Source organism: Ips typographus, linkage group LG2, assembly GCF_016097725.1.
Source record: "Ips typographus isolate SLU linkage group LG2, UJ_Ityp_2.0, whole genome shotgun sequence".
Lineage (NCBI taxonomy): Eukaryota > Metazoa > Arthropoda > Insecta > Coleoptera > Curculionidae > Ips > Ips typographus.
The window spans coordinates 15724931-15740319 of NC_138423.1; the positions used below are offsets into that span (position 1 = coordinate 15724931).

At 36.6% G+C, this 15389-nt stretch overlaps 2 protein-coding genes across 4 annotated transcripts in view; one reads left to right on the forward strand and one right to left on the reverse strand.

Moving 5' to 3' along the window:
• The first annotated feature begins 94 nt into the window (after nucleotides 1-94).
• Nucleotides 95-5725, forward strand: LOC145725047 (cilia- and flagella-associated protein 337-like). Of its 2 annotated transcripts, XM_081973622.1 has the most exons (11): nucleotides 95-549; nucleotides 602-777; nucleotides 832-1013; nucleotides 1159-1300; nucleotides 1354-1521; nucleotides 1577-1765; nucleotides 1819-2007; nucleotides 4666-4895; nucleotides 4947-5153; nucleotides 5204-5345; nucleotides 5394-5725. In XM_081973622.1, exons 1-11 carry the CDS (start codon nucleotides 357-359, stop codon nucleotides 5631-5633), a joined length of 2058 nt encoding a protein of 685 aa, XP_081829748.1. In that variant the 5' UTR covers nucleotides 95-356; the 3' UTR covers nucleotides 5634-5725. The 2 variants fall into 2 exon arrangements, with proteins under 2 accessions (XP_081829748.1, XP_081829747.1); XM_081973621.1 differs by having other exon boundaries at nucleotides 5204-5725.
• Nucleotides 5726-8641: 2916 nt separating this feature from the next.
• The window catches only part of Lrt (Leucine-rich tendon-specific protein), a 63719-nt gene continuing 56971 nt past the window's right edge, over nucleotides 8642-15389 (reverse strand). The window contains exons 2-6 of one of the 2 annotated variants that reach the window (XM_081973620.1): nucleotides 14489-14676; nucleotides 11013-11174; nucleotides 10810-10955; nucleotides 9129-10756; nucleotides 8642-8916 (exon numbers count right to left, since the gene is read on the reverse strand). In XM_081973620.1, the coding sequence (XP_081829746.1) occupies nucleotides 8907-8916; nucleotides 9129-10756; nucleotides 10810-10955; nucleotides 11013-11174; nucleotides 14489-14675 (2133 nt within the window). In that variant the 5' untranslated portion in view covers nucleotide 14676 and the 3' untranslated portion in view covers nucleotides 8642-8906. Of the gene's footprint in view, nucleotides 10757-10809; nucleotides 10956-11012; nucleotides 11175-14488; nucleotides 14677-15389 lie in introns of both variants that reach the window. The other variant, XM_081973619.1, reaches the window with a different exon arrangement.

Consider the following 15389-nt stretch of genomic DNA (forward strand, 5'->3'; position numbering starts at 1 on the left):
TAACTAAAACATGTTCGGGTATTTTCATTGTTCAATTGATGTTTTCCAAAAACAAAATAAGGACCAAATTACGTTAAAACGAATCACGAAACTAAACGAAATTACTCTGTCAAAAATGTCAATTTAAACAGTTAACTCTGTTAAGTATTAAAAATATGAATATACAACACCAAAACATTGTAAACCAATAATGCTGACTTTAAAATAACAGGAAACGGTCACCATAGAAGAAATACACTAGACAGTGTTTGTTAAATCGATTCGACGTAAACAGCAACCAAACGTAATGACAAGTTATAGTCCTGAATTTACTCCTGAATCATCAGACAATACCGAGTTTAACAAAATAGTATAGAATGGACGAAAGTGTAAGAGACAAAATGGAAAATACAGAATATACTCTCGACGATCCGCTTTATCTACTCAGCAAAATATCACATAACGATTTATTGATGCTTGAAGAAAAATTTAAGAAAACTACGGTTGAGGCAGAAATTGGATTGTCTAAGGATAACTTCATTGAAATCGTCAAAAGCATTGGTAGCAATGGTAAGATTTGAAGAGCATTACTCAATTCTAACTCATTGATGGATATTTGTAGAAGCAATTTTGGAAAAACTTGCTGGCAAGGTTTTTGATCAAATGGTTGAAAAAAATCATAGAGAAACTGTCACTTGGAATGATTTTTTGGATTATTTAATTGAAAATATGTTTCCAGAAGTACAAAATGCACTTAGTTTAAAAGTGAAATCTATTGAGACAGTAGCTCACACCAAGGTATTATAATTTAAATTTAATTCATTGATTATTAAGTTGGTTTTGGTTATTTAGATTGAATCAGTTGCTAAAGTAGTTCTAATAGAAACCAATCAGTACTTTTCTTATGCCATCATACTAAAGCATGGTAGAGTGGGTTTGTACGATGGTAATCTCAACTTCTTGACTTCGTACCATGCTATAATGACTAGAGAAGATTTGAACCGACCTGAAGATGAACGAAGAAGACGAAACCGGTATCTTTTGCTATAGTATAAGTAGTTTTTGCAAATCTTACATAAAACTTTGAGTTTACACACACATTTTCTATATAAAGATCAATAATTTTTATTTAAGTAAACATAATAATTTAATTCTTGATTATTATTTGATATACCGTAGATGGGTGACTGATGCTATTTTTTGCTCCGACACTTTAATGCTAATCATCACCAACACTGCCAGAAGCATAGTGATTTACGAAGCATCGGGTTTAAAACATGTACCTTACTGGTTGATTTTGAGCACTCCCAACATAACAGAAGTTGTACCCTGTACATTTTCGTAACACTGTAACTGTGACTATTATTTTTGTAGGGTTTGGCCTACAAACCTTTTACCAAGAATGCTACTACAGGTTGTACTAGCAGTTGCTTGTTTACTGGAGACTGCAAAGGGCTGGTAATGAGTTTTACGTTTTTGCAACCCAAAAATGGATTACTTAGAAGGAAAAGAAATGATCAAATAACGCTTTTCTACTGGAATGTAATACCTATATTCTTTTTAATGCTAAAAGCTGTTGATTGTATGGAAATTCCAGGATTTTTTAAAAGAAAAAGACTACGTGATAGTGAAAAAATATGGCAAAGTTCACAAAGACTCTATAACCCAAATTGCTTTTGTAGAAGAAATGGGACTTTTGATCACATCTAGTCTGGATCCTGAAACATCAGTGATTCTTACACACACCGATCACAAGAATGATACTATTTGCTATAGGATGGCACACGTAAGTATGGTTTCTCCAACAAATCTTAAGTTTTATTTAAGTTTAAACTGTAGGGAACTAGAAGCTTTGGCATCAGTCCAACGTGTAAAGTTCTTATAACGGGAAGTGACGATGGTATTATTAGGTTGTGGAATATTTTTATATCAAAAACAATAGAGGTGTTTGCCGCTCATCAAACTAAAGTAGTCGATATTCAAGTTATCGATACTCAATGTGTGTTTTTGAGCTGCTCTGCGGATGCTGTAAGTAATGATGTTTTGACCTTAGTAGAAGTTGGAAATTTACGTTATTTTAAATGGGACATCCTGTATAGTTGTTGTTGTTGGTGTTGCGTGGGGCTGTTTAGTCCAGGTGTACGCAAAGGGGATTTCGTTGTCTTGCAAGCAGCCTCTGCAGGCCGGGTCTTCGTGAATTCTCAGCATGTGCATATGCCGTGGCAGATGACAGTGTTTAAGTTTAGGAAAAGTTTGGTCGTTTGGGGCACGGACCAGATATTAGGTCTTTTACCTGTCTCATGCCGGAAACAGTTGCCCAGCATATTGAGCGGACTGCCGTGCTATAGGAGATCCCCATACTATAGGTTCAGACCATAAGGGCGGTTCTGTGTGTCCCGGCACCCACACGTCTGGATGACAGACCCGACCGCTTCAAGACAGGGCCTCCAAGGTGTTTTTGCACTCCATTACCAGCTTGGACCGCACCTCCTTGGCCTCAATGGCCCTGATGGGAGCCTTACTGTCGGAGCAGATAACTGTTCTGCCACCCCTCCGCAGATCGGATAGGAGACACAGCCCGCAAGGATAGCATATACTTCAGCCTGAAAGACTGTAGTGTAACCGCCGAGAGCGATACTCTGTGACATGCGTCCGGAGATGGCAAAGATGCCACCAGACTGTGTACCAGACGTCGCTATTCCGGAGAAATTCCGGCCCATAGTCGGCCTCCCACTCCTCTCTGTCAGGAACTGAAGAGCGAGTGACTTGTGGTGAATGGGTAGACGTGTTAGGCATCAGAATGGACAGGAAAGGCATGATCATAGAACATGCCAAGCATATAAGAGGAAGGATGGCGGAGGCAGTCAGTAAGCTGACGGGCCTCTGCAGAAATAAAGAAAAAATGGACAAGGAGAAAGTGAGGGCGATCATAGAGAGAGTGGCAGCACCTGCGGTGCTATATGGTAGGCAGATCTAGATAGGGAAAAGGGCGAAAGATAGCAGAGTGATAAGGCACTTGGGGGCAGCGGAGAGGAAGTTCCTGCTGGCTACTGGACCGTGGCTACGGAGACCCTCAGGGTCGTCAATGGCACGCCACCAGGGTTGAATCTCGAAGAGCGTGTGAGAGAGAGCAAGGGAAGACGACAGACTGTTTCCGGGATGGAGACTCTGGGAAGGAGCAGAGAACTGTCTAGATAGTGAGGTCGTCTGGATGGATGCGAGCGTGCAGGATGGCTGGACAGGAGTGGGTGTATGGGGAGAGGACGGGATGAAGATAAGTCTCTGGAAGGACACCGAAAGGGAAAGTCTTAGTGCGGAGATTTTGGGGATAGATGAGGCACTAAGGGCCATAGGAGAAAGGGAAATGGGGTGTTACAGGGTTTGCTCAGACTGCCTTATTGCTGTTAATATAGAGCAACAACCGAGCCTACACAGGGTCGTAGAGTTGAGAAGTTGGTATGTAATAGGGTGTGCTTGGAATGGAAGGGAAAAATGAGGGACTTAGGAAAGCCGACAGCCTGGCCAGAAGGGCAAGATGGGAGGGCCAACCTGGAAGATGGGAAGGGCTGAAGCTAGGGGGAAGAAAGGATATTAAGAAGCGAATGATGGAATGGATCAGAAGGGAGTGGCAGGGTACTTGGGACACCTCAACCAAGGGCAGGGAGGTTTACCAAGTGTGTAAAGAAGTGGGTGCGGAGAGGTTGCCGTTGTCCTTCAGGGGAAGCCAGCTACTGACGGGGCACGGCAACCTGGCCGCGTACCTGAGGAGAATGGGGGGTGTGAGGAAACCTCACACCATGCGAGGGAGGATTGTAAGATGAATGAGAGAGAAGCTGTGAGGGAGAGAATGAGAAACGAGGGAGTGCATTGGCATTAATTATAATTGAAGCTGCGAGGGAATGGGAATGCCAATAGAATTGATGTGAAGCGGGTGAATTAATGGGGCGAGGCCGTCATCGTAAATGATAGGGACTAGGTAGCATAGGTTTGTAATTCAAAAACGAATAAAGGGCAAGCAAAAAAAAAGGTCTTCATCCCCGGTAGTTTTAGGTGAAGTGAAGGTTGGTGGGTTCGCTTGAGAGTGGTTTCGTTTCATAGTTGGTACAGGAATCGGCTCAAGCCCTTCTAAGGGTCAGGAAGCGTCACTTTTACGGTATGTCAGGAACTATGACTTTGAAGAGATTTGAGGGCGCGAGCTTAGATATCTGATGATAGCTTGGAGTAGGAGCGAACATCGGTCTGTGGCCCAGCCTGCCGTGACCATAATCGCCTTCGGAGTATTACGCTCCAAAAGTGCTCCACACTAGTCCGCATTAAGTATTAAGTGCTTAAAATCTCTGACCCCCGAACACGAAACATATCACTTACTCTCTAGGAGCATAAAGCACCAAGTAAAAGGTTGGTGTATCAGAGGTGAAGGACGAGAAAGCCAAGAGTGTTCCGGGAGGGTAGAAGTGTGCGGTTTTTGAGAAATTTACCAGCAAAATTGTGTTTGTCTTCCGAAACGAGATTGCTGTTAAGTGCTTCATCTGCATTTGAAGCTGAAACCTTGTATATTATAATGGTTTTAAATTCGCCTTTTAAAATGCCTTCTTAATGAACACCCTAGAACTTTTTTTATTAGAAGCGTGGTTTTTGAAATATTACAGTGGTGAACTTTTTGCACACAGTGTATACGTTTTCTAGGTCTTAAAGTTGTGGGATTTGAAGGAAAGCGTTTGTCTCCAGACAATAAAACTCGACTTTCCTTGTTTCCGTATTCATGGAAAGCCCATCGAGTGGGGTGTAAACTGCATTTATCCAGGTCCCAAAAGACGTCAGTTGGACGAATCTAACGTTAGCCAAAACAAAAGGGAATGTTTTGGCATCGGGGACGTCAACGAAATGAAACTTGAGGGAGATAAAACTGGTGCAAGGTCAGCCGAGATGTAAAGCATGTCTGAAAGTTTCTTATTTGGAATTTTCAGCTCGACGAAACGTATCTGGGAACAATGGGAAAGATCTTGCATTTTAGTGACATGTTGCAACTATTTTGCAGTAATTAATACCACTTTCAAGGATGTTGGCATAGAATCGACTTTTGGACATCCAATTTTGCCAGCTCCTCCTTTACAAAACAGCGTATTGATTCCGTCAAGTTGGGGAGTGCAAAGTGAAGACTTTAATTCCATACAGTATGCAAGTCATCTAGTGCAAATTTGATACAAATTATAGTCTGTTTCAGGTTTAACAAAGACCTAAAGTTTAATGTGGAGAAGCAACTGCTGGAACTACGGTTTATCCTCGATAGAGACATCCTGGAAGATTACGGTGGAAAAAGTGACATTAATTATAAAATTGCCATTCTGGAAGCTAAAAAGGAGAAGGTTGATTCTGTTTACACATGCTTCAGAAGAGTAAAGTTGATTTTTCAGATGCATACAAAAGTTGCCCTTGGCTCACCCTACTTAGCACTAGACATACCTGAAATCGAAGAACTAAAATTGACTTCTCGGTTAACTTTAAATAGAAGCAAAAAATCCGAACAATACGTTAAAAAAATTAATGGTTTGCTGCAAAGGGCGGCGCATCTGAATGAAATATTTTCATCCCCTGAACCTTCGAGCAGCCGTTCAAAATCCAATAAAAGTAGTGTTGTTGAAATGCCTTATTAAATGTCGGTTGTATTAAAAGTAGTATGTAACAATTATAATAATAATATTGTTTATAAGCAGTATAAGAAAAAATACAATACACAAAAGGCAACCATTCGCTTTTGTGTTCTTTCCTGCTCCCTACAGGTACATATGTATAAATAATATAAACAGATCCGACTTGATTATACTAAGCTAATACCTAACTAACTACCTTCACTAAGAAAATTGTGTTTATTATTACACAAAATTTTGGAGTCATTATTTTAGCGTGTGTGTGAATTGGTGTTACATCCAAAAATATGAGAAAAAGTTTTTACCTTTTCTAATGCATCTTCTTTGAGATACAGGGTGTCAAAGTTGGAAAAAGAATATGGTTTTTTGTAAGTATCTCCGAAACCGTTTGTAACCGTACTGAGAGCAATTTTTAAATTTTTTTTAGTGTAAATTGATTGATTTTACAAAAAGTAGTAGCAGAGATTTTGGGCTATCAATATGATGTCTTCTTTCTTCAAAAAACCACCTCTTTATAAAGGAAATGACATTTGTATGATCACAAACAACTAATTTTACATAAAGCAGTGGAACACATTTTGTGGTTTACAAGGTTTTTTGTGTTTTGTTTGAGGTGGTTTTGTGTTTTTCACCCTTAGGTATCTAGGGCCACAGGAGCTGCTTTAAAAGATTTTTAAAGGCTGAAGGCTTAGATATCCTACATCAAAAATTACTTCTGAAAATTGTTCAAAAATCGACCGGTTTTGAAGAAAATTGAATTTTATTACCAAAAATATGAAACTTAAAAGAAAACAAATTAATGAATTAGAAATATTTACATCATCAGAAAGGAAAAAAGGAAAGTTAAATTTTAATAATTTTTAACAAAATTCAATTTGACAATCAATTGATTATTATTAATAATTACTAAATAATTACGAACCGAAAATGGGTACTTTTGTGCGTTTTTACGGAAAAGGTACATTTTCTCGATAATGGATCAGTCGATAAATGAATAAGTTTTCAGAGTCATAATGAAAATATTATTTCATTAAATTTTTTCATTGGCGTAGAATTTAGGAACAAAAATAACTTTGTTGACCTGAAATATCCGCCACTGCTTTATGCAAAATCAATTGATTTACATTAAAAGGTATGTTTATATAAAGGTTTTCTCATATTTTTGGGTGTACTATCTATCCTTACAGTTTCGAACATCAATTCAGGGATATTCTGTAGAATTAATACATGTACGACGTCAAGGTAAAGCTAATTACACGTAGATATCCGTAACGTAATGACCCACTTTACGCACAGTTTTAAGATCAGCCATAAAATAAACTAACTGCTCTAATCCTAGAGAAAAAATTGATTTTGTTTCCATTTCTTTCTTTATCAGAATATAAGATATAGAGATCATCGCATAGTGGATTGTTTATACAATTTTAAGTAAATACACACATCAAGTAATGCTACTGAAAATACCCTCCTCATATTAATAATACTTTAACTGAGGTGTATAATAGCAATAATCTAAATGTATTTTAAAAACAACACTAACAATTAGATAACATGTTTTTGTGCTTTTTCATTATAACTTTTTCTTTGGTGGCGTAATTTTTTTGAATAGTACAAATTTGATGTTAATACGTTGAAAATAGTTATTTGCGCAACTAGGAAGGAAAGTGCAACTTTTGCTCCCGCTAAAACAGTTTGAGACCCGACGCGAAGCGGAGTTTTAAAGTTCAAGGGTGCAAAAAAGCAGTTCACTCCAGAGTTATTCCTACCAATGTTATGTTTTACTCCTAGTAACATAATATACTATTAAGAAAAATAGCTATTTATGTAACCAGTTACGAAAAGATCGATTTTGTGTAACGAATGAATGTTTGTAGGGCGAGCGCAGCGAGGTCCTACAATTTGAATGAGTTACACAATAAGACATTTTCGAAACGTGTTGCATACATAATTTTTTCTAATCTTGACCAAAAAGCGGTAAAAACCATCTTTTAAAGTGATTTAACACAAATATTCACTTTCATAGCACCTTGTATAAACTGTGACAACGACATGTTATGATGGATGTCGCCCTTATGTTTCTACGGAAATGCATAAAAACAGGGAGTGATGAAATGAACTTTTCATAACTAGTTACATAAAGTGATACTTTTATTAACTAGTTACGAAAAGTAAAACGTTTTGTCACTCTAATCAGTTTTGAAAAGTGTCACTTTATATGCCAAAATTAGAAAAAAGATTTTTCAAAATTATATGAGTTGCGAATGCAGAATTTTACATTTGGTCGTAGGTAAAGTATACTACGTCACACGTGCTCCAGATATTTTACGCACTCATGGAAATATACACACTCGCCGCTACGGGGCTTCGTGCGTAACTTTTTCCATATTGTGCGTAAAATGCTTCCTACAGCACTAGTTACGTTATATACTATTTCCATACCTTTCAGTTACGAAATGACCTTCTTTACGCACAGTTGTAAAAAAAACTCACAGTTTTAAGGTCCGCAATAAACCAACTGACCTATTCTTGGAGAAATTTGTTTTAGTTTTTATTTCTATCTTTATCAGAGTATATTAGAAGGGGATCATGGCGTAATCATTGTTCATATAGTTTCTAAGTAATTTCGTCTAAAACAGCATTTGCAATAGCAAACAAATCAAGTAATGTTACTGAACGTACTTACTAATAATAATTCAGCAATGCAGAATATGCCCACTCACGTTACATAACTTACATGAGTAGTACCAGTATAATGTTATAACGTTAAAAATAGAAAATTGCATGAAAAAAAAATACTCTGAATTTTGTAGGTTACGATATCAACCAACTTTACACTGGGTCGTAGATAAAGTACGTCACACGTGCTCTAAGGCATTTTAGGCCCTCAAATTCTTCTTACAGCACTAGTTTAGTGGGTTTGTTCTCTCAAACCAAACGGCAAACTTTCTTTAAACTGTAAAGCATGTGGGCTTCAAAAATTCTGCTTTTTAAACTGTTGTAATAAAACACAAATATGTTATTGGCAAGAAGTATTTTTATTTTACAAAGGCGGTATACATAAAACTAACAACAATTTTTAACAAACATAAAAACAAGCATTAGTACAGTACGATTATCTACAATATAAGTACACAGTTAATCAGTTCTGGTTAATTCAAATTTAATGTAACAATGTATATTTGTCATATCTCTTTTAGGTGTTAAATGTTCGAATATTTATTAATACAAATCTCTAGCATGGGTAATTGTTAAAACACAATCAAGAAGCTTCCTGGGACTTTATGGAGCTCTAAAACAAAAGAATATTTTTTGTTTGACTATCTTAAAAACACTAGGCTATAATATATTAAAGCTGATAAATACACTTTTGTTATTAGTAATCCAGTTAATACTTGTACACCGAGTGTTATCTCCTTTCCCACTTAAGTGATAATACAATATGGCACGCTTCGTAATAAAATCGTTAGTTATAATTTGGTGGTGGCTTGTAATTTAACATACCGATTATGTTGCACGTTATCCTCACAGTCTGGTGGTAAAAAGCATTGGTGAGTTTGTAATTTGGGTTTCAGCAACATTTTCCTTACTCCCCAGATCAACGCTATTACCATGATACACAGTATCGAAAATATGGTAACAAAAGCGATGTCCAGGCCGGTAAATCTGTGAAACTCCTTCTTGAACACTGTCACACATTTGGGTTTGGGAAGATCAATGGCAGGTCCTGGTTGTACTACATTAGCGCACACCCTGTAGGGACCTTGCGTCAAATCGACAAAAGTATACTTTGGGTTGGTGCAGGGTAGTTTTCTTTGTGATAGTAACGTAGTTTGGTCTAGAACTGCCACATTGAGTTCGCATTTTGCGTCGTCTGAAGGGTATGTTTGTATTTCTAAAGATAAACTTCCGAAAGCTGTGAGATTTGCTTTGATTCCTATTACTTTGGAGACTAAAATCTCAAAATTGCTTTGTGGTACCACCAAGTTCTGTACTAGAGGCAACATATCTGAACACCCTAAAATTAAAGACACATCATCTGATTTTTCTGACCCGAATAAAGCTACACAGTAGCGGTATCTATGTTGAAGTTGCAAGTTTGTTGGGATAGTAACATCCAATTGGTTATCGTCAAGCATTTCACTTGAATTGCATTTGATAGGGAATGACTCCAGAAGCACTTCATTCAGTCCCTGTTCTTCGTAAATAAAGACAGCATCGCAAGTATATGGTGTTGCTTCTTCTTCCACAGCCCAACTTAAGTGAACTACAACCCCATCGTATTTATAGTCTTTCAAATGCACTTTAGTTCTGTAAGGAGTACTCAATGGGGCCATGATGGATTCTTGCTCGTCCTCTCCACAAAGAAGAGAATCTGTAGAAATATCCAGTAAGCGAGCATTTTCTAATAACGGTGGAGTAGTGCAAATAGCTGTCACTTTATCCACAGTAGGTAATGTGGAGTTTTTCAACCATAAACTGAATTCTATTAAGCTACAGTCGCAATTCAGAGGGTTTTCTAGCAAAGTCAGATGTTTTAAAACTTCTGAAGGTTTCAAGGCATCTCCTGCTATTATTGAAATATCATTGTCGTCAAGTTTGAGCATTTTCAAAGACTTCAATGGTTGAATTAAGTCTGCGGTTAACGCTCTCAAAAAGTTATGCCTCAAATCCAGCTCGGACAAGTAGTTTAAATGAGCTAGCGATGCTCCAGACACTGCAACTATTCTGTTATGAGCTAAATCTAATGTAACTAAAGAGCTCAAGTGAAGAAAAGCGTGATCTTCTATTACATCAATAAGGTTACGCTGCAACCTTAGAGATGTTAAGTTAGTCAGTCCTTGAAGGGCACCCATTTTAATGCTGTTTAGCGAATTGTGGGACAGTTGCAAATCTTTGAGAGACTCCATTTTTGGGAAGGTTTTTGGGTCTAGCCATCCCACCAAATGGTTTTCGGATAGGTCCAAGTCTTCAACCGTTGACATGGGCTTTAAATTTTTGATCACAGCTAGGGAAATGTTGTTTCCTCTTAACCGAAGTATGCGTAGTTCGGGAAGGTTGTCGAAAGTGTTGGGAGAGATTTTCTCGATCACATTATTACTTAAGTCGATAAATGAGAGATTGCGTAGTCCCTGAAATTGATTCCAATTAGCTTGAAGTTTAAACTAATTTTAAGTGAAATTACCTTGAAAGAAACACCATCCAACAATTGCAATTTGTTTCCAGATAGGTCGAGTCGATCGAGTTGTGGTAAGCTTTTTAATGCTAGGGTAGGTACAGATGTAAGCTGGTTGTTAGGTAATCCAAGTGCTTGTAAAGGAGCTGACAATCCTAGAAGAAAACAGGTTTTATAGTCACTTTTGATACTGGTTTAAAGTGTAAATTTACCTTGAAATGCAGTTGTATCAACTTGTCTGATCTCTCCAGATGAAATGACTAGTCCGTGGAGAGAAATGCCTTCAAGCAATGGTCCTGACAGAATTGCGACGTTGTCAACTGTACAATCTAAGAGCGAAATTGAGGCAGCTCCTAAAGAACGAAGCTTTCGTGCTGTAAATAAATTACCAATCAGTTGTAATGTGGAAAAAGTTTAAGATTTTTGAAATTTGAAATTGGTAAACATTTGCTTTTACAGTACTAGTAATTTATCTGTGTAAATATCTGTATCTATGAGTGGCTTAAAATTGAGTTTAAAAAACCCAGAAAGACCCCCAGAAAGATGGTTTCACCTATGTTTGCTGTTGGTTAACTGCTGGTTAACTGCTGTCAAATTCGTGACTGAGAATCACCGACCTAAAAATATACAGGGTGTCCTGTTTAAAGTAGCACAGTATCATGGCTTGAACCAGGGGCCATTCTTCGTGGAAGATTCGAGCACATTTGACCTTCAATATCTCAGAACATTTTGTACTGCAATGTTTAGATCTCTGGTGTAGCTCTTGAAAAGTTAAATCATCTGACCGCGGAAAATACAGGGTGGTCCAGTTTTAAGTGTCAATAATTCACCATTTGACAGCTAATCAAAAAATAAGTTGACTTGCATTATGTCATTTTTCTGAAAAACGTTTCTTAAGGAAGATACAGTCCTCCAAATTTCAATTTAAAAAATCGTTTTATAGTTTAAAACTGAACATTCAAGACTTGTAAAAGTCCAAATTTGTACTGAATAGTCTAAAAACTTGCTTTTTTTTGTTTTGCTTTTTCAAAAGTATATTTTCAAGACTTTAATTGGTGTACAACTCAATTTTCTGGACTGGACAACAAGTCTAGAAGTAAATTAAATTTTCGGACTATTTTATTTCTAAAAATTAGTTCTCAAGACGTATTATGGGCCTATCCCACATATCATAAATTTTTGTTTTAATGACTGGAATCGAAAGAATAGGATCAAAAAACTAATTTTTCATATTCTTGAAGAAAAAACTATGGTCGTAAATGTTCCTACATTAGTTTGAATTTGTCCATTAAATTTAAAAGATCTGTTTTGGCGCGCATGTGGCGTACGTAATTCTGGGCGATTTTATTGGCTGTTGCACGCCATCTGTTTCACTTCTTGTCGCTGATTGGTTGATAGTGTAATACGTCACCGGCGGCGGGCGTTTTAAACATGAAATTAATGTAGTTTTTATCATCATTTTTTTTCTATTTAGACTTAATATTTTTGAAAACAAAAAAATACGGGTATAATATTTTCAATCCGTCTTTGTAGTTATGAAATAAAAAAAAATTGTGGGACAGGCCCATTGTAGCATTTGGTACCAACATTTTTTACTTTTATTACTGAAGAAACTTGACTTTTGGAAATAGTCTTAAACTCGATTTTTCAGTCTTAAAAAGCATTAAAAACAGTCTGAATTTCTTAGAGATGCTACAATTTATTGCACCTATGAGTGTAGAAGTCAATTTAATAGTGAAGAAGCTTGAAATAACATTTTCAAGACTATGGTCAGTGAACAAACTGGCTTTTAGGCCTGATAAGTCAAAAACTTTGTAAAGATAGTCTTGAAACTCGATTTGAGGCACTGAAAACAGCCTTAAAACAATCTAGTTTATTAAGAAATACCCGAATTTTTAGCACTGAGGTGTCTAGAAGTCGATTTAATAGTGACAAAGCTTGGAATGCTATTTTAAGTCTATGAAGAATGTAAAAATTGTTTTTTAAGTTTGCTATGTCAATAACTTGGTGAAGATAGTCTTGAAACTCGATTTTCTAAGCTGAAAGTAGGTTTGAAGCACTAAAAATAGTCCAGAATTCGAAGAAAATGAAAAGCAAAGTAAAAAGCACGAAAAGTTAAAGCACTTTTCAGGAAAATGACATAATGAATGTCAACTTATTTTTTAATTGGCTATGGATTGGTGAATTATTGACATTTAAAACTGGACGACCCTGTATATACAGGGTGACCTGAGTCGATATACGACAGTTTTATGATTTTAAATGAACTGACTACATTTTCAAACCAATTCTCTGTGGTTACAGTTTTTGATAAGTGATTTGTAAGGATTGAGTAGGCTCGGTTTACACCAATTTTTTTCTGGAAAACTAGTAGGGCTCGACCGCTTCAAAATAAGTGTAACCAGAACCCTAAAACAGTACCTAAGCAGGCAAAAATGAGTTTCAACTGATTTCAAAGAAGACAGTTGGTCAAATTACGGTTTTGCCAAATTACGTCATTGTGACGTAAAAAACGCTCTGCTCGCTCCATGGAGCTTGAAAACGAATGAGGTTCTTGACAATGGTTACTATTATTAGTATGACGTTTATGTCTTGTGTTTCTGAAATCCTAACCTGATTCCTATTTTATAATTTTAATTGTTGAGTTTATTGTGAATGATGTCATTTGTCTACTTCTTGCAGTGCACTTGCCATTAACAGTACAAATGCACTGCATGTTATGTGAATGTTACTTAAGACGTTTTGCTTTACCGATGCCCTTAAAGTAAGATTTTTAAAGATTACGGAAAATTTTTTAAGGTCACGTGACATTTTTTCCACCATCTTGAAATCTCATCATTTTTAAACTTTCAGTTTTCATTTTGTCGTTTTTATCAATTTAAACGTGTTTTTAAGATTACGTGCCACAGGAAAGGTCACGTGACCCTGACAACTCAACGCAACCCAAAAAGCGAAGAAAAGTCGTGTGACCCCTGAAAAATTGAAAAACCTATTTATCTCGTAGCAGTTTTGTGCAATGGGGGTAGTTTTTGCTAAATGTCCCCATGGTGACTTTTTAGGAAAAAAGGGCACTAATGCAATCTTGTAGAGGGTGAAATTCCCTACAAAGGTAGGACATATTTGACCCTCAATATCTCAGAAACTGTAAATATTTTGTATTATAATGTTTAGGTCACAGTGCAGCTTTGATAATTAGGATCGACTAACCGAAAAATATACATCAAATATGACTGTTTTATCGTTTTATAATAACGCACTAACTTCACTTTCAGAGCAATTGTTTGTGGAAGGTACATATTATGTGTTATTTTGAAAGGAAACTCATTTCATTCTTCTTTTTCTTTTCTTGGCCTGTACGAAGCTTTGCTGATATAAGAATAAAAATTACATTCAAAATGAAACTCATTATAACTAAAACTAATAACCGGCGATCGTCTAGATTGATCGGATTTCTTTGCCAAACTGGCAAACTTTCAGGGAGGCATTGAACACACCAAAGGAATTTCGTCTTTCCAACTCTCACGCGATATTGCCAAAGCCCCGGACTTTAACATTAATTAAATTTGGCGTGTTCTTTTTCCTGGCTTCCAATTTCCAACCTTAATGACGGGAAATTGGCCGATCGACCCGTTTTAAAGATACACCAAAAAAACCTGCGGAGTCTAGTGGAAATCTAATAGTGCTTTACCTATAATTTGTAATGCAGTCTTATCTCCAGTACATCTTAAAGTATGCGGCATGTCACAACTGCACTCCACCACTGGTTGCTGAGTGATTTCCGGACATTGCCAGGGGCGGAGACCGGGGGGCGGTCCCGGGGATGGAATAGCTGCGATACCACACCACCATATTAGGGAGAGGGTCAGCCACCACATTCTGAAATAAAAAGAACAATCCATAAATAAATTTATAAACTGTTTGCAGAAGTATATTCAATAAATTGCTTCTATGGATAAACCGTAGAAGAACTATTCGATTTGAATTTATTAATAGCTATAAAACTATATCAATCGTTCACAAGAGGGAAAAATTATCACCAGTTTAGCGAAACTCTGTATTTTTGTGTAAATTTGAACATGAATCTACGTAGTCTGCACCATCCTTAGTATTATTTTTGTATTAGTTTTATACAACCACAATTGTAGTAATTTTAAAGCAGTAGTAGTAGTAGCGTTTTGCATCACTAATTATAAACAACTTTTGCCTGATTGTTCTTAAAAATTAAAATTAAAATTCTTATCTAGGTTGATTGACACAGTAAATCAATTTGAATGTAAATTTTCAAATCTATAACAAGGTTCTAGGGTGGATTGAATAGATTGAGTGTAAGCTATTAGCATTCATGTAAGTTAACTTGCATCCAACACCTTTAACTGCAAATGAGAGTCGATTTCATTACAAAACAGGTGAAACCCTCAAACTTTTGCTGATTTTACTTACATATTCCTAAAGTATAAAAAAAAATATCTCCCTAAAGTTTACAGAATACAAGAGAATGAATATATCATAATAAGAACTCTTTACCTTGTCTGCAGGTCAAAAAGTGTACTATTTCAAATGGTACACCCTGTATATTATTACGTCATACA